The sequence below is a fragment of the Rhinolophus hipposideros genome, assembly GCF_964194185.1.
Source record: "Rhinolophus hipposideros genome assembly, chromosome: 9".
NCBI lineage: Eukaryota > Metazoa > Chordata > Mammalia > Chiroptera > Rhinolophidae > Rhinolophus > Rhinolophus hipposideros.
In genome coordinates this window covers 13530504-13556918 of record NC_138055.1, presented here as the reverse complement: position 1 = coordinate 13556918, position 26415 = coordinate 13530504, and the positions used below count along the sequence as shown (strand labels likewise).

The following is a 26415-nucleotide window of genomic DNA, read 5'->3' as shown; positions in this document are numbered from 1 at the left end:
TTGAAAAATCAGGAAGGAGATATCACTTCTGGATTTTTTTCTTTTTTGAGAGGGGGAGAAATTTAGGCAACAATTTCAAGGATGTGGTGATAGCAGAGAGAGGCCTTTGCAGTATTAACATGATTTTAATAGCTGGCCTTAGAGAGGGAGAATTATTGGCCACTTGGCTGTAACTCCCTTGAAAACTGGAATAGGCCTTGTCTATCACTCGCCAGTGCCTAGAAAATGCCTGACATACAGGAGAAGTTCAAAAAATATTTACCTAACAAAAAAATCAAATAAATAAATTAATGAAGGTAGATTAACAGAATTTTAAAGACTTGATTCAATAGTCAATGGAGTGGAAGCAAAAGAACATCCTCTGAATGTCTACTGTACTAGGTGTTTTACATATATTATATTCCCAACAACTTTACAAGGTTATCTCACTTTAAAAATGATGAATCTGAAATTCATCAAGGACATTTTCTAAAGTAACTCAACTAAGCAATGAAGTGAAAATTTTAATTTGGATATGTCTGACTCCAAACCCATGTTCTTTGCACTATACAATGTTACTTTCCTACAGGAGATACAATAATCTAAAATGTTTTAAAAATTAGTCTGACAGATTTAAGGACATAAAGATGTCTAGAATAGTTTTTGCCTTCCAGATGGAGGACAAGCATATGTGTCAAGTAAGACAGAATATATTAGGTTACACTGAGGTAACAAACAACCCCCAACCTCAGCATCTTAAAATAATTAAAGTTTATTTCTCACTCATGTTATTTATCTATTACAGATCAGTCAAGGCATTTCTGGTCACATTTAATTGGTTAAAGCAGGTCACATGGCCAAATCAGACTTGAAGAATCAGAAGGCATAAACTTCCTGCAGGAAGTAACACTGAATAAAAGTGAACAGTAGTAACACCTACTGTAATATCTCAACCAACACTGACATATACATACCATATGGTGAATTTCTTTTTTAAGATTTTTATTAAAATATAGCTAATACACAGTAGTATATTAGTTTCAGGTGTACATCATAGTTATTCACCAGGACCCACCTAGCTCTATACAATGTTATTACCACACTATTGGTTATATTCTCTTGCTAAAGAAGTGACCACCATGGAAGTCCAGCAACCGTCTGACACTGCACCACGCTGTCACAATATTATTGATCTTCCCCCCTTTTAAAATTTTACAATTAGAGTTGACATTCAGTATTATTTTATATTAGTTTCAAGTATACAGCATAGTGGTTAGACATTTACATAATTTAGGAAATGATCCCTTGACTTGTACCACCTGGCACTATACATAGTTATTACCATATTATTGATTATATTCCCTATACTTGACATCCCCATGACTATTTTGTAACTACCAATTTGTATTTCTTAATCCCTTCACCTTTTCCACTGCCTCCAACTTCCCTCCCATCTATCACTCCAATAGATCTAGTACCCATCTGACACTATACCTAGTTATTACAATATTATTGACTGTATTCCTTATACTATACCCTACGTCCCATGACTACTCTAACTAATTTGTACTTCTTAATCCCTTCCCCTTTTCACCTACCTCCAAACCCTCTCCCATTTGGCAACCATCAAAATGTTCTCTGTATCTATGAGTCTGTTTCTGTTTTGTTTGTTTAGTTTGTTCTTTAGAGTCCACTTATAAATGAAATCATATGACACTGTCACTGTCTGACTACACTCAGCACAACACCCTCTAGGTCCATCCATGTTGTCACAGATGGCAAAATTTCCTTCTTTTTTATGGTGGAGTAATATTCCATTTTATATATGTACCACCTCTTCTTTATCCAATGATCCATTCAGGAACACCCAGGCTGCCTTCTTATCTTGGTTTATGTAAATAATGCCTCAATGAACATATGGATGAGCATCTCCCCTTGAAGTAACATTTTGGGTTTGTTTAGATCGATACCTAGAAGTGGGATTACTAGGTCCTTCCTTGTCTCTTGTTATGTCTTTGTTTCAAAGTCTATTTTGTCTGGTATAAGTATTGCTACACCAGATTTTTTGTTTTTGTTTCCATTTTCATGAATATCTTTTTCCATCGCTTTACTTTCAGACTGTGTGTGCCTTCTGATCTGAAATGAGTCTCTTGTTGGCAGCACATGTAAGGGTCTTGTTTTCTTATTCATTCAGCCTCCCTATCTGTTGATTGGAGCATTTAATCCATTTACATTGAAAGTAACTGTTGATAGAAATATGAAGAATAAAATGGCATTAACTTTTTTTTTCATCTTAACTCCCTCTAAGATTCCGTCTAACACTGGTTTAGTGGTGATGAACTCCTTTAGCTTTTTCTTGTCTAGGAAGCTCTTTATCTGTCCTTCAATTCTAAATAATAGCTTTGCTGGGTAGAGTAACCTTGGTTGTAGTTTGCTTTTCATCACTTTGAATATTTCCTGCCAATTCCTTCTTGCCTGCAAAGTTTCTGTTGAGAAATCAGCCAACAATCTATGAGAGCTCTCTTGTAGGTAACTAGCTCCTTTTTCTCTTGCTGCTTTTAAGAATCTCTCTCTGTCTTTAATGTTTGGCATTTTAATTATGATGTGTCTTGGTGTGGGCCTGTTGAGTTCATCTTGTTTGGAACTTTCTGTGTTCCCTGGGCTTGTATGTCTATTTCCTTCATCAGGTTAGGAGAAGTTTCTGTCATTATTTCTTCAAATAGGTTTTCAATTCCTTGCTCTCTCTCTTCTCCTTCTGCTACCCCTATGATGTGAATGTTGGTACGCTTCATGTTGTCCCAGAGGCCCTTAAACTCTCCTCATTTCTTTGGATTCTTTTTTCTTTTTGCTGTTCTGATCAGGTGTTCTCTGCTACCTTACCTTGTACATCGCTGGTTCGATCCTCTGCTTCATTTAATCTACTCTTATTGTATTCTTTATTTCTGACTGGTTCTTTTTCATGTTTTCTATCTCCATTTTTATGTTTCCTCTTTGTTGAAGTTCTCCCAGAGATCACTGAGCATCCTTATAATCAGTGTTTGGAACTCTGTGTCTGGTAGATTGTCTCCACTTTGTTTAATTCTTCTTCTGGAGCTTTGTTCTGTTCTTTTATTTGGGACATATTTCTTTTTCTCCCCATTTTGGCTACCTTTCTGTGCTTGTTGCGATATACTAGGTAAGGCTGCTATGTTTTCTGGTCTTAGTACAGTGACCTTATGTAGTAGATGTGCTGTAGGTATCAGTGGCCCAGTCTTTCTGGTCATTTGAGCCACACACTCCAGGTGTGTCCTTTGTGTGTGTTGTATGTGTTCTCCTCTTGCATTTGAGCCTTGGTTGCTAACTGCACATCAATGGGAGAGATTGACCCTCGGGTTCACTGGTTGTGAGGATTGGCCATGACTACAGTGGAAGAGTTGTGGTGCAGGGGCTGACCCTACAGAGCAGAATCTGCCTCAGCAGGGCTCCAGTGCCTGTCCAATCCACCCCTTGGGTGTGTCGTTCTTGGAGGTGGCTGGGTGATCTCCAGCTCATTTCAAAGCTGGCCACTGGGGGTGCCAGCCCCAGGACCACCTTGGAGGGGACCCTCTGCAGGTCAAGTCCAGCTGCAGCCCATGCCCCATCTGGGGCCACCCAGAAGGAGCCACGAAGAAATCTGCAGACGGCTGTTGCCCATGCAGTGCTTGGTAGTGCCTCAAAGGGCCAAACTGTGAATCAAAGCCAGTTTCTGCTTAGTACTGCACTTAGGGCTGTTCAGCCAGAGGTACAGGACACGCTCAAGCCAGATGCTGCCTGTCTGGGTTCTGCGAATCTTTGAGAGACCCTAGGAGAGTCTGCAGCATGAGCTAAGGCAGGCGGTTTGTACAAAGCCGCCACTGGAAGCGGCTTGGGTATGCCCAAAAGTTGGGCAGGGCGTGGTCTCAGCTCACCGGGTGTGGTGAAGGAACAGTGTTAGCCCGCTTGATGGAGACTCAGGTATGGCAGCCACCTATGCCCGCATGCGGGGAAGGGAGAGGGATAAAAAAAAACAAAAAACAACAACAAAAAAAACAATGGGTCTGCCAGCTCCTCCCTCCAGGAGAAAGCTGTCTCTCCAGCCCCCATCCCAGCCAGATAACTCAGTTCCCCACGATATATCCCTGCCACCTTTCCAGCTGCTGTCCCAGCGCTGGAGCTCAGAGCCAGTGATTCCATCGGTAAGTCCTTGCATGATCCCTTTAAGAGGAAGGGCTGGGACTCCAGCCACCCTCCAACTCACTCAGTCACAATCTGCTGGTTTTCACACCCAGAAATTACGGGGACTTCTCTCCTGGCACTGGATCCCTGGGCTGGGGTGGGGCTGGGACTATGAAACTAGGCACTAAGATGGCAAGAAGAGGGAGGTTGGGAAGAAGGAAATAGAAAAGCACATGACACAAAAAAAGAAGAGAGAGACAAAGTCAGGAAGACAGGTTGGCAGAAAAGATAGACCTTTATAAGACAGACTTTTGGAAGGAAGACATGTATGAAACATCCAGTCTTTGGAAGGACTAACTAACCAATCTTAGAAAGCACAGAGAGTGTCTGGATGTCAATAAGGAATGAAGGATGGAGAAAGAATGAAACAAAGGAAGGGTTGAATGGTAAGGAAAGAAAGGGGAAGACAGACACTTGGATAAGGAGGGCCAACAAGAGGTTGATGTGAGGGCTCTAAAGAAAAAGAGCCAAATGGAAAAATGAAAAAAATCCAATTAAGATGGCCACCAATATCGTGTAGTTTCCAATGACTAAGAGAGAGAAATAGTTTTTAAATTCCAAATAAGAGGCTCTGGACCTGTCATGGACTGCAAACAAATTCCAATTGCATGTCTTTGCACATCTGAAAATAAGAAATGTTCCTTGACCATATAGATGTATGGAAAAAAACAACAGAAGTGTGCTTAATGAACTAATTATGTGAACGACATCATCTTATTTAGGTAAAAAGTCACATTTAGGCTTATACTGACTTCTACTGCCTTTATGGTCCACTGGTGGTATGGCCCATACTACTACACTTGGTCTTAGCCAAAAGGCCAAGAAGCGATGGTCCATACTACTTTTATGATTTTTTTATAGTAAATAACTAGTGACTAATAAAATGTAGAAAAATATATCTGACGCATTTTCATTCATTCATTCTTTAAAACAACATTTGGGTATTTCCTTGAGATACAAAAATAAATACAGAATCCTCATCCTTAAGGACTCTCAAATAAAAATAAGGTATAAAAACTATTATATTACTTATTAAACTATATTATTGAAGTTCATGGCACTAAGGAAACACAGATGAATCAAATCTGTCAGAGAGGGCCATAAGATTTCACAAAGATGAAGGTTCATATGGGTCTTTTCCTATCATAGCATTTCACTTTGATAGCAATGAAAGATGATATTTAACAGAAATATCAGATAATCTTCTGGAACTGAATTACACTAATACAAGAATATGGAACTTATGCCACCCTCATTTCAAAAATCACATAGAAGTATTTTTAATCTAGATCTCTTACTAATCTTTGTCTATTTTTAGACAGAACTGCACTGTGACCTCAAAAGGGCAGACAAAATCAGATAGGATGTCTATTTGGGGGTTTTAGTGGACTTACATGGAATTAAATAAAATCTGTTAAACATTTATTAATGGCAAATGTCTTAGAGAGCTATATATAATGGTTTTCTGTAGTCAGATAGTCTAAAAGATATTTCTTTTCTAAAAAATTTTTATTAAAAAAATGCCAAAAATTATACTGATTTTTTTTCTGATCTGACCTAAATTACACACAATTATCTCAAGTTTGCCAGTTTTTTCCTAATAGTCACCAAACAAGAACGCCAAAGAGACAGAGAGAGAGAAAGAGAGAGAGAGAGAGAGAGAGAGAGAGAGAAATCAAGGTCATAGAGGGTGAACTATGGTACTATAACGTAATTAGATTAGTTCATGAAATCATGTTTTGTTTCTGATTCATTACACATATTTGTGAGTTGTGTTCATGTCATTGTGGATAGCTGAAGTTAGTTCCTTTTTTATGGTATTCTGTGATTTATCCATCTTACTGTTAATGGACATTTGAGTTATTTCTCATTTGGGGCTACTACAAATAATGTTGCTATGAATATAATGTGCACTCGTCTACACATGTTCACGAATTTCTGTTGAGTACGTATATAGTGATGAAGGAAAGGCTGGCTTTTGGTAATGTAAATACTCAACACAGTTTCCCAAAGTGTTAACTGTTCATACTCCTAACAGCGGTCCATGAAAGTTCCAGCTGTTCCACATCTTCATCGGTACTTTGTACTGCCAGATCTTTTCATTTTAGTCAATTAATCCAGCAAGTATACAGTAGTGTTTCACTGTGACTTTAACTTATATTTTCTAAACGTTTAAGGTGGCTGGGCAACTTTTATCATGTGTTTAAGCTATCTGGATATCCTCTTTTGTGAAATGACTATTCAAATTCTTGCCGTTTTTCTATTGAGTTACCTATATTTTTCTTACTTCTAGTTCTTCACTCATTTTTGATACAACTCCTTGTTAGTTAGATGTCCTTCAAATATCTCCTCCCACTGGCTTCTCATTGGCTTGCCTTTTTACTAGCTTACTACCATTTTTGATAAATAGAAATTCTTAATTTTAATGAAATTAATCAATTTTTTTCTTCATAGTTGATGCCTGTGTGTGTGTGTGTGTGTGTGTGCACAGGCACACATGTGCAATAGCACACATCCTGTTTAAAAAATCTTTGCCTCCTCTAAACTCATAGAGATTCTTTCCTAGATTTTATTCTTTACAAGCATTATTGATTTACCTTTCACATTTGGATCCACGATTGATGTTTGTGTTATTGTGCAAGAGAGTATCCAGATTTGTTTTCCTTCCACATGGATACCAAGTTACTCCTATTTTATGGGGAAGAATTTTTGATAATCAGAGGATCTGGGTTAGAGTTCCAACTCTTTAAAACAATATCCAAACCATTGATCTTTCTAAGTATGAGTTTCCTGATCCAACTCAAATACATACTTAGAATCACTGGATTAGGTGCCCTCCAAGTGTTCACAATATAGCAGGAGAAATAGTTATATAGGCACCATGACACATTTTAAAAAGTATTGTACAATACTTAGTAAAGCTTTCATAGGGAACACTGAAAAATCTGAACTGACTGGACAAGACTGAAAATGGTAGAAAGACCAAAACTTGTAAAGCAGAAAGAATTACAAAATATCTGTCACACCGTAAGTATAAATGATAATTGGTAAATGCTAAGTAAAAAGATTTACAAAGTACCTCTTATTACACTGTAGACATAAATAATAATTGGTACATAATGAGATGGCAAGAAAGCAATATAGTACAGGATTTGAAAAAGATAAAGTCCTTCCTACTCTATTATGAATGAATCCAGTGAGAAATAAAACAAAGATAGGGGTTGGGGGATAAAAGAATGTTTATCTCTCTCTCTAAGGGGGTTTTTCAGAAGCCCAAATTTCAAAAGTGAAAAGAATGGCACACAATGTTAAGTAAAATTGCAAAACAGAAACCTTTAAGAAAAGTGTCTGGAATATTCAAGTTGAAATTTTTCTTTTTTAAACGCTAAAGATGACTATATTAACCTTTAAAAAATCATGCTCATGGCCAAAAAAATGAACAGAATTCAACTCTATTCTCAGGATAATAATATTGATATAAGACAGGAAAAATGTATAATGTCCTATTCCATTAGCCCCTGGTAAACACATACACACAATACACCCCAACAACAAACTTTAAATAGGAGTATTAAAACTAACGCGAAAATAGAAGTCCAAGAGATAAATCTTGGCAAGAATAACAGAACACCAAAGACATGATGAATGAGTTCAGACTGAGAAGAGTCTGAGGACTGGAGATGAGAAAATAAGTCCGATTTTTTAAAAGGTATATTTGTATAGAGGAGATTCCAAAAGTATAAGCTAGTAGGTTTGATTATTCACCCCTGAAAAATAATAGAAAGGGTTACTAAACAAAGCTTAGAAATGCTTAGAAAACACAGCTTGTTCTAAAATCAAAAACAGAATCACTGACAAATTCATGTCAAGATAATCACTTCGTGACAAAATGATTAGAATGACAGATATATAACGCAGTTAATGATGCTTTTGTGGAATACAAAATGTATTCAAAAATATGTTAGAAGAAAATGTCCCTAGACTACGGAACTGAATCTGTCAAATGTGAATGAACCATATCTTGCTACTGAAGATTAAAACTTCCAATCAGGTTAAAAATATTCAGCTACATACTGTTTATAACAAACATACAAAAAATAAAAGCAAAGATACAGCAGACAAATCAAAACAAAGAGAAAGTAGGAATAGCAACATTAACATCATTCAAAGGAAAAATGTTCAATAAAAGAAAGAAGGAACAGTCTACAACAGGGGTCTGCAAATTATGACCCATGGGACAAATCTGACACATGGCCTGTTTTTGTATAGCCCACAAGCTAAGAATGGCTTTTAAATTTTAAAAGAGTTGTTTAAAAGAAGAACATAACGGATTTAAAGTGTGGCTCACAAAGCCTAAAACATTTAGTATCTAGTGCTTTAAATTGCTAACCCTAGGTACCATAATTCACTTATGTATAGACAGACTTCATATATTTAAAAAAACATATTTTTATCACATATACTGCCTTTTTTTCCCTTAGCAGGCTGTCTTCAGCCTTTATGCTGATGTCAGCATGTACAACTTTTATGATTATGTAATTGAATTTACCACTCTTTACATTTTGGTTCTTGGATTGATTGTGTGTTAGAAACACATACCTTACATTTCAATGGTATTTTTTAAAATTCTTCCCAAGTTTTCTTTTATAATGTTTATAGTTTTGTTTTTTACATTTTAAATAATTGAGATATCTCAAATTTGCTGTAGTGTTCCTGAGGCCTTTTAGGAGAAAAGGAGAATTTATACAGCAGGATACTAGACTGCAGACTAATGGGGGAAGCGAGGTGTTAAAAAAATTTATGGAAGAGAAGCAGGAAGATGAGTAGGAGTCTGTAACTAGGCTGAAACCTTGAAACTGACCAAATGATAATTAATATCATAGGTTTGCTGCCTTTTCTCACTTGGAAAGCTTTGCTGAGTCTTGAAAGAACGTTCTCAACTGAGGAAGTCTCATGAGTCATGAACCAGTAACTTCTAAACTATTCCACATCTCCCTTATCTATTATTTGAGAACAAGAGTTTAGGCAGAGAATAAGATCCAAACATCAATCTCTTTGTATCTGAATTTAAGTTATCACTGAGTGTTATCGCTGTATTGCTATTATAAATGGGATTTTTCTTATTATGGTACTTTCTGATTTTTTATATATTAATATATAGTAGGGGGTCAGCAAACGATGGACCATGGGCAAATCCAGCCTACTGTCGCCTTTGTAAGTAAAGTTTTATTAGAACACAGACATGTTCATTTGTTTACATATTGTCCATGGCTGATTTCATGCTACAACAGGAGAATTGGGTAGCAGTGACTGAGATTGTGTGGCCCATAAAATCTAAAGTATTTATCACCTGGCTCTTTATGTGAAAAGTTTGCCAATCTCTGACATACAGGAAAGCTATTTGCAATTTTGTCGAGTAACATAATTACAGAATATTAACCATTTTAAAGTGTACAGTTCAGTGGCATTTACTATACAATTCATAATGTTGTGTAATCATTACCTCTCTCTAGTTCCAAAACATTTCATCACCTCAATTGGAAACCCTCTACCCATTAAGCAATCACTCTCCATTTCTCCATCCCTCTACCCCTAGCTACCACTAATTTGCTTTCTGTCTCTATGGATTTACCTATTCTGGATGTTGCATATAAATAGAATCATGTAATATGTGATCTTTTGCGTCTGGCTCTTTCACTTAGGATAAAGTTTGGGACACTCATTCATGTTGTAGTATCTCATTCCTTTTTATGGTTGAGTAATATTTCATTATATGGCTATATTACATTTTGTTATCCATTCATCAGTTGATAAACATTTGAATTGTTACCACCTTCTAGTAACTGTGAATAGAGAGCTGCTATGGACATTCACGTACAAATTTTTATTTCAATGCCTGGGTTCAATCCTTTTGGAATTCTTAAAGTAGAATTGTTGGGTTATATGGTAATTGTTTAACTTTTTATGGAACTACCAAACTGTTTTTCCACAGTGGCTGCACCATTTTCCACTCCTATCAGCAATGTGTGAGGGTTCAGATTTCTCCACAGCCTCACCAACACTTATTTTCCTTTAAAACATTTTTTATTATAGCCATCCTAGTGGGTGTGAAGAGGTATTACACTGTGGGTTTGCTTTGCATTTCCCTAATGACTAATGATTTTGAGTGTCTTTTTATGTGCTTGTTGGTCATTGCATGTATTTTTAATATATATTTATTTTAAAACTCATGTATTGCTAATGGGAATATAGGCTGGATCCACTCTTGTGTGGATAGAAATCTGGCATTTCTTTGTCAAACCAGGAATAGGGCTATTTTATGACCCAGCAATTCTAGTCATTTGTTTTTTATGTTCCAAAGAAATCATTACATAGAATTATGTACAAGGATATCACTACAACTAATTTGCATGTCAGGAGACAACCAGTATCTCACTCCCTCATTCCTCCCTCTCCAGTCCACTCCCGCCACACATCCACCACCTGTTTTTGTTTTACAACCATGTAAAAAGGAATAAAAGTTATTAAATTGTAGAAAACTGATAACAGAACAAATATTTCCTGCTCATACCAGTGCAAATTATTCCTGCTCATGCTATGCAAGTGAATTTTTAGAGTGGGCAACTCACTATAAATATTTGTAAGTCACCCTTTCTTCTCCCCCAGGGTTGTCTCTTCTCTGAGTTCCCATGATTATCTTTGCATATTCACATTCTACATTCTAATTTTTAGTTCTTTAGGGGTGTGAAAGTTTCCTTATGGGCAGGAACCACAACCTTCACGTTTGTATTCTTGCAAAGTCTTGCAAAGTGCCTGGCAGGTAACTGACTCTTAATATTTCCTGAATGAATAAAATGATGGAGGAGTGACTTATCCAAGGTCAGTCCTACTTAGTAGGAAAGGGATTCGAATCCAGGTTTTAGGACAGCCAAATGTTCTCAACTTCAGTCTATCATTCAGAGAACTCCACATTCAGGTCTCACCTTATCTATATACTTGTATTTTATTTTCTATCTGTTATCCTATCTTGACTATAAGTCTGGTGATTTTATTGTCCTGACTGTAAGTCTGGTGATCTGCCCCAAATTAACTTTTCCTCGGCTTGTCCAGGACCTGTGCACCCCAGCTTATATCTTACCTCTCCCGTAAAAACCCTCTTCATCAATCCCTCAATTACTGCTCTTCTCCCCACAACACATACACACTTTCAGTAATACCCTATACAATTAAACAAAGGTGCATATCCCTAAATCAGAATAATATAATTCCTGGAGAGCCCTCTAGGTCCTGGAGGGTCCAACACCCAGCATTCAAGATACACAGTAATTTCTTCTGCCCATTTCCAAGTCTCTTGACAGTTTTTTTCTCAAAACTCATCCTAACTCATCCTGCCTTCTTTAGCACAATTGAGAATTCTTGCCACCATTGGTTTCCATGATACAGCACTCTCCTGGCTCTTCTTCTGCCTCTCTGACTGAGTCAAATAGGCAGGGAATCTATATATAGTGGATATGTATCTGGGATCAGGAGAGAGATAGGGAATGAAGATACTGATTTGTGGCTGGGCATATAGATGGTAACTGACTTTACAAAGACAGATGAAATTGCCTAGGAATGATGTAAAATGAGTGTGGGACTGGTGCCTCAAAAAGTTAAATAAAAAACGTCCTTATGACCCAGCAATTCTACTCCTGGGTATTTATTCGAAGAAATCCAAAACACTAATTCAAAAAGATACGTACACCCCTATGTTCATTGCAGCATTATTTACAATGGTCAAGACATAGAAGCAACTTAAGTGTCCATCAATAAACGACTGGATAAAGAAGTAGTACATTTGTACAATGGAATACTACGCAGCCATAAAAAGCAACTAAATCTTACCAGTTGCAACATGGATGGACCTAGAGGGTATTATGCTAAATGAAAAAGTCAGACAGAGAAAGACAAATACCATAGGATTTCACTAATTTGTGGAATCTAAAGAACAAAATAAACGAACAAACAAATCAGAAACAGATTCATTGAAACAAAGAAATGAGGATTGTGAGATAGGAGAGAGGCTGGGGGGCTGAATGTAAAAGGTAAAGGTATTAAGAAGTACAAATTAGTTACAAAACAGTCATGAGGATGTGAAGTACAGCATAGGGAATATAGTTAACAATATTGTAAAAATTGTGTATGATGCCAGGTGGGTACTAAATTGGGGATCATTCATTAATTACATCAATGTCTAACCACTATGCTGTACACCTGAAACTAATATAAAATAATATTGAATGTCAACTATAATTGAAAAAAAAAATTTTTAAAGAAAGAAAAGGAAGGTATGGTCAAATGTGTCAAACATAATAAAAAGTCAAGGAATGAAAAGTCTTAAAGTATCCTTTGAATGGAAACAGTTTTTGGTGGAGTAGGTGGGGGGTGGAATCCATACTAGTTTGAAGAGAGTTCAAGGCTGAGTAGAAGATAATGAAATGAAGTTAGCCAGCATAAGACACTTTGTTCATGAAGTTTTAGAGGAACTAAGAAACAGTTGCAAGAGAGGAACATAGTCAAAGGTAGGTTTTCTCCTCCCTTGTTTTTGTTTGTTTTTATAGAGCTTGGACTCACATAGGTTTAAATGTTGATTGGAGGCAACCTAAAAAGAGGTTAAAGAAAACGTGAAAGAAAATAATCAAAAATCAGTTTTGGGCAGGCAGTTGGCTCACTTGGTTAGTGTGTAGTGCTCATAATACCAAGATCCCTGGTCCGATCCCCACATGGGCCAGTGAGCTGCACCCTCCACAACAAGATAGAAAATCACGACTTGTCCTGGAACTGAGCTGCACCCTCCACAACTAGATTGAAAATAACTTGACCTGGAGCTGATGGGCCCTGGAAAAACACACTGTTGCCCAATATTCCCCAATAAAAATTTTTTTAAATGGGGTATAAAGAGTTTGGTTTTGAAGAGAGGAAGCAGTATCTCTTCCTCAGAGATCATGCAGTAGAAGGAAAGAATGGGGTAAGTATGTAGGTACAATGATAGACTTGGTTACTGAAAATCAAGAGACTCTATCTACATGTGATAGTATCAAATGTGTAATAAACATGTAGAACTGAAATATTAAAAATAATCTGTCCATTGAAAACTATTTTTCAGAATTCTAAGTTTAAGATATACGTTAATATCTAAGTTAAATGAAGTAACTACCCCTCTCCTAAACCCTAGACTTACAAAAAAAATTTGAAAGATATTTATCAAATGCCTTCTTTGTACAAGACAGGGTGCCAGACACCGAGGATACAAAGAGGGCTCTTTGCCCAGATATCTACATAGCTTGTTTCCTCCCTTCCCTTAGGTCTCTGTTCTCACATTCTGCTTTATTTCTCTCCATTACACTTACCACCACCTGACGTAACATATTTGTTTTACTGTCTATTTCTCCTCCTAGACTAGAAGCTCTCAAGGGCAGGAACCTCTTCTATTGTATTCATTGTTGTATCCCCAGTACCAAAAATAGTGCCTGCCATGAACAGGAATACAAAATAAGTTTTTGATTTAATGAAATGGTTGGTACCTTCTCTTCAGGAAGAAGAGGTATAATCTGTTAAATGAGGAGAAAGGAATATATGAGAACTATATCAATATTTACAAATGAAACAATACTAAGGTCAATGTGAGAAGCAGTATCAAAAACGATGGTGTAAGAGTTCACAACACAAGATTTAATCATCCCAGACAAGGTGATAAAGAAAGGTGTTATGGAAAAGTTGGCATTTGGACTGGACCAAGGGGTGAGTAGATTTTTTTTATGTGTACAATTCAATAGTTCTCAGTATATTCAGAGTTGTGCAACCATCACCTGCTAGAACATTTTTATCACCTCAAATAGAAACCACTTAGCTACCACCTTCCAACTCCCCCAACCTCTCCAACTCTAAGCCATTAATCTCCTTTCTGTCTCTACATATTTGCCCATTTTAGACATTTCATATAAATAGAATCAAATAACATGTGGGGTTTATTACTGGCTTCTTCACTTAGCATAATGTTTTCAAGGTTCATCCATGTTGTAGCCTGCATCAGTGCTTCATTCCTTTTTATAATTGAATAATATCCCATTCCATGGATAAACCACATTTTGTTTAGCCATTCATCAGTTGATGGGCATTTGGGTTGTTTCCACCTTTTGGCTATTAAGACTAATAATAAATATGAACATTTGTACATGTTTTGTGTGGAATAATTTTAATAAAAGTGAAGAAAGGAATTGAAATATTTTAAATCATTCAATCCCAAAGATGACAAATTCAAGATAAAATTTTCATTGGCCTGAGATCAAACTCTATCCCTGCCTTTTTATCTTAGTTTCAGTAGAGGAAAACAGTCTGTCTCTATTCATTATTTACATCTTTTACCATCTTTTAGAAAGGGCAATATTTAGTAGTTAAAAAAATCTTTTTAAAAGGGAAAACATGGAACTATTCTTATTGTGCATACCAGTTTTATTTCGCTCATTATTTGACAATGTAAGCTGGGTGTACAAAGTTAAATAATATATAACCCCTATCTTACAGAAGCTTACAATCTAGACTGTATAAACTTACAAACTGCTCTAGAAGAAACTTACTGCAGACATTTAATTAGATAATTTTTACCTTCAGCTCCCAATTTAATAGCAAATGAAAAAGAAGCACTTACTGCTGCCTCTCACATTTTAGGAATTTTATAGTTGTTGATTAATTTAATCCTCTTAACAACTTATGAAAAGGGGATTTACTATACTACTATAAGATATTAATACATTAAGATATATATTACATTTACCATCTTTTTCCAGAATCAATGTTAATGACACTAATTCTGCTAATGAAAGAGTGTTTTATAGACAGTTGCTGTATCATTCCCATCAACACATAAACATATTGTAATTTCTCCAATCTTAAAAATTCCTCTCTTGACTTCACATCCCACTCCAGGAACCACACCATTTCTCTGATCCACTTACAGCAAAACCCCTAAAAGAACTTTTTATCAGTTGTCTCCTAACCTTTCTCCTGTCAGCTTCTCTTGAGCTATCCAAAAAGGCTTTTGCCTCTGACACTACTGAAACCACTCTATCGAGATTATGAATCACCTCAAAATGCTAAATACAATTTTTAATTTTCAGTCTTCATCTCACTTGACCTATCAGCAGCACCTGATGTACGTAAAACACTCTTTGAAATGCTTTCCTTACTTGGTCTGTAAGACACTACACTCTTCTGGGGTTTCTTCTTACCTTACTAGATGTTCTTTTCGATCTCCTATGCTGGTTCTTCCACAGCTCCACAATTCTACACATTAGAGCACCCAAGGCTCAGTCCTTGGACCTCCTCTCTTTTCTACCTACACTCACTTTCTTAATGTTCTCATATAGTTTCATGGCTCCACTAGAATGTAGCTTCACCAGGCAGGGGTTTTTGTTTTTTTAGCTATTTTGTTTATGCTGAATCCCCTGCACCTAAAACAGTGCCTGTCACGCATTGGGTGCATGACAAATATATGGATGAATACATAGCTTTAAATATTATCTACAAATTGATGACTCACCGATTTGTACCTCCTGCCTGGATCTCTGCCCTGAACTCCAACAACCGATTTGCTATCTCCACAAGGATGTGTAATAACCATCTCAAACTTGACCAAGTTCAAAAGAGAACTCCACTACCCTCCCCCAATGACTTCTCTGACTGACGTCACTTTCTTAGCAAAGCACAGCTCCATTCTAGTTCCTTAAGCCAAAAATTCTGAAATCATTCCCAATTCTTCTTTCTCTCACACCACATATCCAATCTGCTAACAAAAACTGTGGATTCTGTCTTCAAAATATACTCAGCATTCTTTGACTACTTGTCAGTAAGTTCACCACCAAGCATCGTTACGCCCAAGCCATTACTCCTTCGCACCTGGGTGAATGCAACACCTTCCTCACTGGTCTTCCTGCTTCTTGGCCTCCTGCACACTCCGATTCAGTCTGTTCTCACAGCCAGGGAAAGTTTTTCAAACTTAAGTCAGAGCATGCCATATCTCTGCCCTGAATCCTCCAATTATTCCCACTTTGCTCTGAGGACAGGCCCAAATCTTCATAATTGCCTATAAAGCTCTCCTCGGTGTGGCCCTATTACGTCTCGGACCTCACCTACTTCTTTTCCTCCACTTCTGCTCCTCCTATTGGTTTCTCGGGCTGTGTCTTCCAAAGGTGAAGCACATGTCCACGTCAGGGCCCTTTCTCTCATGTTCCTGCTGCCTGGAATGCTTTTTCCCTAGATATCCACGATCCGCATTTGCTTCATCACCTTGTTCAACTGCCACTCATCCCCGAGTTTTCCCCAGTCACCGTCCTTAAGGTTACACCGCTAATGCCAACCCCCTGCAGTCTTCCCCCTTCTGCTCCGTATTTCTCCGTAGCATTTATCGCCACCAAACGCTGCAAATCTTCCTTTGCAGGACACGTGCTTGCAGAGCGCACGCACTCGGGTCGGGCGGATTCACCGCCAGCAGGTCCCCCGCGGTGCAGAGCAGCGCGCCTTCCTCCCACCAGGGGGCCTCGCAGCCCACCCGCCTGGCATCTCGGGGGACAGCCGCCAGGCTTCCCCACTAGTCCTTGCCCCGCTCTGACCCTGGAAGGCTCGGCCTTTGCCTAGAAAGGAGAACGGCGCTCCGTGCGGTCCACCGCCAGGAGGAGGAGCTGCGAGGCAGAGCCGAGCACCGAGAAACCAGCGGTTCCCCCCGCTTTTCCCACGGCGACCTCCAGGGGGAGGGAAGCGGGACTGGCAGGCGACGGGGCTGCAGGGAGGACGTTCCCCACCCTACGACGCACCGACACACACACACACACCCCGGGTAACAGGAGGAAACACAAGCCTTTCCGGCGCCACACGGAGGCCACAGACCCCAACCCGCGGGCCGCTGCGAACCAGGGGGGCGTTTCTCGAGCTGCAGCGCTAAGAACGCCGCCCACACCCGGGGAAAGAGCCCCCGGCCCCGCGGACACGACCGTCCCTCCCTCCGGGCGGCGGCCCGCACGCGCTCGCCGGCGAACGGCGAAACCCCTCCCCTCTCGCACCCCAAGCGCCGACGAGCCGGGCGGCCCCAGGTTCCAGCTCCCCGGTTCGCGAAACAGCGACACCGGCCTCCCCGGGATCGTGACTCACCGCCACCTGTTGATGCCCACGTTGGAGGAGCCGGCGAACCAGGGGTCGAGGATGTAGACGCAGCGGATGGTGTCGGCTCCCTGAATGCACTCCTTCAGGGCGGGGTTGTCGTGCAGCCGGAGCCCCTTTCGGAACCAGTGCACGGCGTTCACCCCCATGCCGGCGGCCGGCGGGCGGCGGGCTCCTCGGCGGGGCAGTTCACCGAGCGAGGGTCCGGCTCATGCCCGACACCGCGGCTGCCCGGAGACCCGCCGCCCCCGAGGAGGAAGCACGGGGCGGCCGACGCGGGGACAGGGAACGACGAGTCCGAGGAAGGGACCCGAGAGCGAGAGGGCGCCGGCGGCGCAGCGGGAAGATGAATGGAGGTGGCCCAGTCGGCGGAGTCCGGGCGTGACGCCCTTTAGGAGCCGGCGCCCGTCGCAGCGGCCCGGACGGCTCGCACAACTCCCAGGGCCTCGGACCCCCCGCGGGCCACGCTGCCTCTCGGCCCAGCGACGCGAGTGACGACCGCGCGCGAGGCACGGAGGCGGTGGTCCAGGCCGCTGGACGGTTGCCCGCCGGTGACGGGTCCCGAGGCGGCCCGGGTGACTCCGCCGACACCACCGCGTCACAGGCCCCGGCCCCGCCCCCGGCTCCTCATTGGAGGGCGCGCTCGCCACGTGACTACCGGCACCTCACGTTTCTGAAATGTGTTTACTACAGCGGATCTGACTGAGGAATGTGCTCGCTCTTCAGTCGCTTCTAGGGGGCGGCAGCCGTTGGGTCTCAAAACCGTCGATCCTCGCCCAGCCACTGGGCTGTCGGCCTCTGCCCCTTTTCTCCGCGGACTGATCGCCGTTGCCTAGATGCGCCCGCGGGGATCACAGGCCCCACGTGAAGGAAGGCTTAGCTCCACCTCCGGGGGCCGCGAGCGTCCACCATTGGCTGAGGCTCGCTGAGACCCGGATGAGCACGGGGATGCGGGGAGCTCGCGGGCGCGCGCTTTGCTCTGGAAGGGGCGCGTGCGCTGTTGCTGCGTTCCAGGAGGCAGGAGGCAGTAGGGCGGGGCGGGCGGGCGGGAGCGCGCTCAGGGATTCCGCTGTGGGTCCCCGGAAGGCCTGAAGACGCGCTGGTACCCATCCAGAGTCAGCGATGGGTCCCCGCGGGGAATGAGGGCACGGTAGAGTGGGAGGAAGGGGTACCAGCTCCACAGTCTTCTGGACCTCTCCACGCTGTACCCTTGGACTTGGTCTGGGGAAGAGGAGTAATTGGCAGGGCGAGTGCCAAGCACTCCTAGACTTCTTGTATTTTTTTAATACTAGAGCTGTAACGTCAGTATGTCAGCCCCAGTCTCTTACATTTAGTGTGGGCTACAGGGCTCTTTGCCCACCTTTCCAACGACGGTGAACCGCAAGCCACGCCATTCCTTATTCGTATGATGCCCTTAGAGTCATTCAACAACCAGGCACTCTTCAAAGTGCTGTAGATACAGGAGAGAAGAAAACAGGCTAAAACCCCACCCCTCCGTGGCGTGTACAATCTGTATCTCAACCTTTACAGGTGCTATCTTTTCCTCTACAAAATGCTTTTCTTTGGAATCTGCTGCTCCCGACAAGCACCTTTACCCTACCTAGTATATTTCTGCACATTCCTTTAGACTGAGATGAAATGCTACCTAATTTCTGAAAATAATCCCGTCCCCAGAGCGGATTAGCGCCTCACCAAATCCCTCAGGCCTGTCTCTGATACATCACTTACCCCATTATTGTAAAGATTGAATGAAAAGTGCCTAGCTGAACACCAAGGACGAAGTAGGTGCTCAATAATTGTACTTATTATCATTATAATGTGCCTCTGCTTTTCTCTAAAGTGTGACTTCTCAAAGACAGGCTCCATCCATTTCTCTTTTTTTTTGCATTATCAATACCCAGTACGGAACCTGACATATATGCATTCAAATGTTCATTGAATGAATTAATTAATGAATGCTGCCACCTGTGTGTTTGGCAAGGTTAAAAGGAGAAAAGCTATGGCAATTGCTACTGGTTAAATTGTGTCCCTCTAAAATTTACATACCCCCTGTGTGTCAAGTTAAGATTAGGTCATTAGGATGGGCCCTAGTCTAATATGACTGATGTCCTATAAAAAGGGGAAATTTAGACACAGACCCACACATAAGGAGAATGCTATGTGAAGATTGGAGTTATGCTGCCACACACAAGGAACTATGTACTCGAAGCTAAGAGAGCAGCCTGGAACAAACCCTTCCCTAGTGCCATTAGCAGGAGCACGGCCCTGCCAACACTTTGATTTCAGACTTCTGGTCTCCAGAACTGCGAGACAATAGACGCCTGCTGCTCTAAGCCACTCATTTTGTGTTTTGTTACAGCAGCACTAGCAAACTAGTAACAGTAATAGAGATTCAATTATCTAGTGAGCCAATATATCTGGATAGTATTCCCTACCCTTGCCTCTGTTGCATAGCATTCTTTCTTTGGTTTCTTAAGAACATTTAAATTTTTATATATGAAAACCCTTTGTTCACTATAAAGTATTAAACAAATAGTTATTTTTATCAATGGGGATGATTCTTGGGTAATTACCACTCTGAGGGATCCATCACCTACGCAGAGGGTGTGGCGTCTAGAGCTGTGCCCTCACCTGGATCGCCTCATATTCCAGGGCCTGTTGTACTTTTAAAAATACAATTTCATGTTTCATTTCAGGCAGTTTGAAAGTAAGCAAATTGTGTCTAAAGACATAAGAATTGTTTTCAAGCATCCAAATGAAACAGTGGGCGGTAAAGAATATTGATTTGTGTAGAGTTGACTTATGTTTGCGTATTGTTCATTTAATAAAGATGGATTTTTTTTTAACAGACAGCTGTAGGTGGGTGTATGTGTAATTTTCATTTACACATAAAAGTACTAATTTATTATAAAAGTGTCAGTATTGTCAACTCCATTCCACAAAGACGAGGGTATTTATGGCATGAAAACAGTTACTTTAGTATATCTGTTATTGGGGGGAGTAACCACTTAATAATAGTTATGGCTTATTGAGCACCTACTCTGTGCCAGGCACTTTATATAGGTTATTATTACCCTCACAATAATATTATGAGGCAGCTCAGTATTATTTAATAATAATTTATACCCATGTCGCTGAAGACACTAAAGCTCAGAAATACAAACAAGTAATAAAACTAGATAAAAAACCAAGACTATTTCTTTTTTTATTTTTCTTTTTTAATTAATTATTGATTTATTCATTTTTAATTGGGAATATTGGGGAACAGTATGTTTTTCCTTGACCCATCAGCTCCAAATCAAGTCATTGTTTTCAATCTAGTTGTGGAGGGCGCAGCTCAATGGCTCATGTGGGATCAAATTGGGGATGTTGGTGTTATGAGCACTGCCCTCTAACTGACTGAGCCAACCGGCAGCCCCGCTCAAGACTATTTCTGAATCCAAGCTCTTTCTTTATGATATACTACCCTCATTGACACCACCACTCCCCTTCTTTTTCAGAGTGAGTATTTGTATTTAAAAGGGGAAAGAGAGATGGGGAGCATTTCAGGAATCTGTGGAATTCTGCTGGGCTCCGACATCATGGTGGTAGAAAGAGTATGGGACTGGGTTCTATTTCAGCTCACCATTAATTAGTTGACTTCAACAACTCACTTAGACTTTCTTGATCTGATTAATTCATCTATAAAATGAAGAGATTGAAGTAGATGACTTTTAAGTTTTCTATGCTATTTTAAAATTCTAGGATTCTGTCAACACAACCCTGCCATGGGCTCAAAAATATCTAAGAAGAGTTCTGTTAAACATTTTTTAACTGCCACCAATGTTAGAAAAATCAATATCTCTTTGATTTCATAAGCACCCTTGATAAAAGTATGTCAGCCTCTAAACTGAAAGCCTGTGTTCTCTCTTGACCCCATTTTACAGAGGTGATTTTTTTGGCATGCGTTATCAGCACACAAATAATGAAGGAGTAGAAAGTGTGATCAGTTCATTCAGTCTTGGTGTGATGCAAATGTTAGTGATGTAGAATATTTTCTTTGTGCCAGGATCGTGTCTCGTGAAACCAAAGAATGGAAGCACGGATGAAGGAGAGGTGAGGAGTTGTAAAAAAGGATAGTTTATTCAAAGTAAAGAGTAAAGAGTTGCAGCTCTCAGAACAAGAGGGAGTCCCGACCAGGGTGCCCAGTGACTGAAGCAAAAGCTCTTACTTTTATACCTTCCCGTGCCATTTTGGAGAAGGGAGCTGGCGCCTTCTAATGGAATTTTCTATCAGGTTTGTCTGTTTGCCCACCCTAAAGGGATTAATGAACCCATTCCTATGTATCAGATCTGTTCCTTTTGTCCAGCCAAAAGGAATTTATGAGATAATTTATTAACTTCAAGGTGCATTCTTATATCTTTGTCCTGGAGTGAAGGATATGGCTGCCTTTTGTTTATTCCACCAGGGACCTTCCTGTCTGTCTACCTAACAACATGCTAGCTAATCTGTCTCATTAGGCTGGTAGCCTTGGCTGAGGGACTCCCAACACTAACGTTGTTCGGGGATTGAATTTAAATGTGTTAAAGGATCACTTTTTTCTAAAGGTGAAAATTATGACTCATATGACTATAAAATGAACACGTCAAAGATTTTATTTAACTTGTTAATGAGGGAACCAGTAAGATGTTACAGTGGAGTAAAAGAAGATTTCAAAGAGCAGTTACATACATAGCCCATCAGGAATGTTAAAAATGAATTTACTTAATATATGTAAAACTGGATTCTTCTACAAAGGGGTGAGGAGAGGGAAATCAATTGCACTTGCACAGGACAAAATATATTTCCATGTCCATGGACAGGGTTCATTTGCATTGCTATCAATCAGCTACAATTTACAGAGTTGTAAAGTAGTTCAAAGATAAAAACAGGCAGAGAGTAATTTGAAAGGTGCAACTGACAAGAGATCCAGTAATTTTTTTGCCTGTTTCAAAGTCATTCATAATTTTTGTCACCTCCTCACAGAGCTCTTCCAGGCAGCCCATTCTAAAAAGGCCCCCTTCTTTGTCTCTATTATAGTTCCCTATTTACTTTCATGAGAGCATTAATCATGATCTTGTAGACAGAAAAGCTGTCTACATGATCATGTAGACATGTTAAACCTGACAAGCTCAGGGGAGGCTTACATAGTGGGCTGTACCTTCTCAGAGACGAAACTAACCGCACTGCATGGCTTGACATAAAAATTCCTAACTAAAGTGGGCCTTGGCTGGAAGTTACATCTTTAGCCTGAAGCTTCCTTGATAACGTCAAACTTTACCTTAAGTCTTTTTACCTGTCTATTGTCTTTTTGCATCAAAGATAACAAACTCCTGGAATGTCAGTAATCCCTTTTGCTGACCCCCACCCCCAGGGCGCAACCCACTGCCCCAGAGCAGGAAACTACAGAACCCTTCATTGTTGTTCTGGTCCCTTGATCATCATCTCTAAGTTCTGTAAAATGCTAACTCTTAACTATCCTGTACCCACCTATGTAGAAGAAGTATCTGTCTCTTCAATTAACTTTTCACCCAATCCCAGAGATTCTCTTCCCACCTTTGGTTTCTCCCACCTCCTTAATCTACCACCAATGGATTTCACGTAACCCTCCTCCTTTGAATCTAATGTATAAAATAAATTGCAAAATTACCATTTTCCGAAGCATTTTCTCAATCTCTTGAGATTTTGCTTCCCTGCAATTGTTGCCAGTTTGACTCAAATAAACTCTTATAAGCTTTCTCTCAGGCCGGATGTTGACTTCGGTTGTTTACTTTTATTATCAGTCAATCTGTGCCTGCCACCACCCCAAATGCAAGCTCCAGGAGGGCAGATTTGGGTCTATCAGGTTCTTCATTGTGTCATTAGCACTTCGACACAGTGCCTGGTACTCCACAGACTCTCAATATTCTTCTGGACACCATGCTAACACCCAATTGATCACATGGACACTGTACTTTATCCACTTGTCAGTTATTAATTTATTATCTCTCAGCTCCAAATTTACCTTTCACCTCTCTTCCGTGTGCATAGATTTAGACCCTGTAAGGATTTCTCCTTTTCCACCGGCTCCGTGTTAAACACTGTCAGTAGAGGGCGCTGGAGGGACACTGCAGGAGGAAAGGGCCTCTCCCTTCCTGGTTCTGTTATGTTTTTCTTTTCTTGCTGGTACTCCACTGCTGCCAGAGGTGCTTGGGATGGGGACACACTGTGACACTCACTTCTGTCAAGTTTGAGTAGCACCCCTGCTGGTGAGCGTTGCTGGCATTCCAGCAGGCAACTATCCTGTGTCAGCCCACCTGCCTTCTGGCCAGGTGTTTCCTTTCCTGTGGCTACTCCCACCCATGCTTTTCTTCCCACCAGCCTTGGCTTCAAGAGTATAGATCAACTGTGGCACAGGGCAGCCCAGTCACTAACTTCATCATGTGGTAGCCATCTCAGATCCCAATGAGGTTTGAACCCACCCTTGGAGGTGACCCCTGGCACTCTCCCTTGCAAATTTGTCCTTCCTCAGGTACTCTCCCTCTGTCCTGGGGTATTCTTCATAGTTCCCTTCCCTCTTTATAATTAATCCCTGTGATAATTAGTAAATCTTTTAATGAAATATTCCTTGTTGGATTTACTGTGTGTGTTCTGTCTCCTCATGGTTACTGACTGATACAATCCATTAACTGACCAAGTCCGCAAAGATGTACTTGTGAACAATTTCTTGCTTGTTCTTGTCGTTTATCTTGACCAAGTGCATTTAGAAAGTGTTTTAATGCCACCTGTGGCAATATGATATTGTGAAATATTAGCTAATGTTTTTCCCCACAGATCTTTTTTTGTCCTGTGACCATCCCCATCCAGGTCACTGGATGTGAGTCCTGTTGCCTCAGAGGGGCAGAACTAGAGGACAAAGGTAATCCAACGTTTTTTGTTCTAAATTTAAGAGCCTTGATCCACAGGTAAGCCAGGAAAGATTTGCTGCTCCCTATCCCTTCCCCCAACACTATATAAAAATTCTCTAAGCTGGGTTGGAATATAAGTGAAAGGAAAACAAGATAGATATGCATCAATCTTTTCTAAAATAAGAAGATACTGTTAAGCCATATTTAGACCAGGAGCAGACACCTTATCTTAAAAACCATCTTGTCTTGATCCTGTCTTGCTTTATCTCCTAGAGGCCTGTGATCAGCGGGCCTGGGCGGACCTGGATGGTGACCTGGGACCAGGGCAGACCTGGATGGTGACCTGGGACCAGGGTGTGGAGCAGGAGGGTTTGGTCATGCCCTGAAACCCTTTGTCAAAGAAAACCCCCTGAAGCATTGAAGGGGGAACAGCCTTGTTTACCCCCTCCTATAAAACTTCATACCCCTCTTTGCTCGGAGAGGTTATGATCTTTTCCTTCTGCTCTAGCCTGACTTCCCGCAGCTCAAACACGCTAAATCAATTCTAATAGACCAACTTTGGTCTCCCACGACTCATTCCTCCGGCTGTGCCTAACACATAGTATCTCACCTGTTCTTATTTGGGATTAGCTCCAGATTCCTAGATAAGCTTAGGGTGTTCTGAGAGTGGAAGAGATTTGTGCCAGCTTTCCATCTGAAATCTGGAGGCTCACCCTCATGGAAGGCCCTGTACCACTGTACTGTGGCCTAGCACAAAAGCCTATCAGGGATCCCATCGGACAGAGAGGGCCTGGAAAGCCCTGCCAAGCCACCTGCTGGCGAGGAGAACAACTGGATGTTTTTCTAGATGTCCCTTCCTTAGAGGGCTGCAAAAGTTACCTGAAATAGAAAACCAGAAAGAAACCAGCGAAGGAGGGAGGGGAGAGAGAAAGAAAAAGAGAGAAAACACTCTGGGGTCTCTTTTTACAAGGACACTAATCTTATTGGATTAGGGCCCCACCTTCATGACCTCATTTAACCCTAATTACTTTTGTAAAGGCCCTATTTCCAAATACAGTCACATTGGGGGTTTGAGGTTTGAATTTGGGGCCCCATGTGGTGAGCTGAATGTTTATTTCTCCCCCCTCCACCAAATTCACATGTTGAAATCCTAATCCCCAAAGGTGATGGTATTAGTAGGTGGGACCTGTGAAAGATACTTTAGTTATGAAGGTGGATCCTCAGGAATGGGATTAGTACTTTATAAAGGAGACTCCAGAGAGCTCCCTGGCGCCTTCTACCTCATAAAGACACAGCAAGAAGACAGCAGTCTACAATCAGAGGAGGGCCTCCACTTGAACCTGACATGCTGTCACCCTTATCTTGGACTTCCAGCCTCTAGTACTATAAGGGATAAATTTTTGTTGCTTGCAAGCCACACAGTCTGTGGCATTTTGCTATAGCAGCCCTAATGGACTAAGACATCCCACAATATTTATTAAATGAATGAGTGGATAAATACCCAAAGTGCTATTAATAATACCCATATCAATCGAGTCCTTAATAAGTGTCAGACACAGAACTACTATATTAGGCACTTTGCTACGCACCTTAGATACATGATCGCATTTCATTTTCACAACAGTCACATGGGATATTACTATTTCTATTTTACAGATGAGAAAACTAGGACTCAGAATAGTTAAATTCTCATAATTTGCCCTCAAAAGTTGAAAAGGTAGGAAGCAAACCCAGGCTCTCCCAACTCCAAAGGCTATGGGCTACCCAGCATACTCTACTTCCTTCACTGCATTAGCATGTGGGTGCTTTTATGTAGGTGCAAAATAAGGACTGTCAGAACATGGAGGAGGCTGAGAGATTCTTGTTAAGATGGACCTGGGTAGGCTTTTTGTGGAAAGCAGCACTTGCAATGGCACAATAAAAATTTTTTTTTCTTTAATTCAAAGGAATGAAGGGAAGGATTCCAAAGGAGTAGATGGTCGTGCAACAGAAGGCACATTTATTTTAAATGTTTATGGAATGAAGTATGCACAAGAAAAACGTTGCCAACTATGAATTAAAAACCTAGTAAATAGTGACAGAAACCTAAAGGGCATTTGTGATAATT

General features: G+C 40.8%; 1 protein-coding gene across 1 annotated transcript in view; it reads right to left on the bottom strand.

The window, feature by feature from the left end:
- CRY1 (cryptochrome circadian regulator 1) overlaps nt 1-18274 on the bottom strand; it is a 44574-nt gene extending 26300 nt beyond the window's left edge. Inside the window, exon 1 of the mRNA XM_081060870.1 lies at nt 17395-18274. Within this exon, the coding sequence (XP_080916996.1) occupies nt 17395-17552 (158 nt within the window). The 5' untranslated portion in view covers nt 17553-18274. The remainder of the gene's footprint in view (nt 1-17394) is intronic.
- Nucleotides 18275-26415: the final 8141 nt, after the last annotated feature.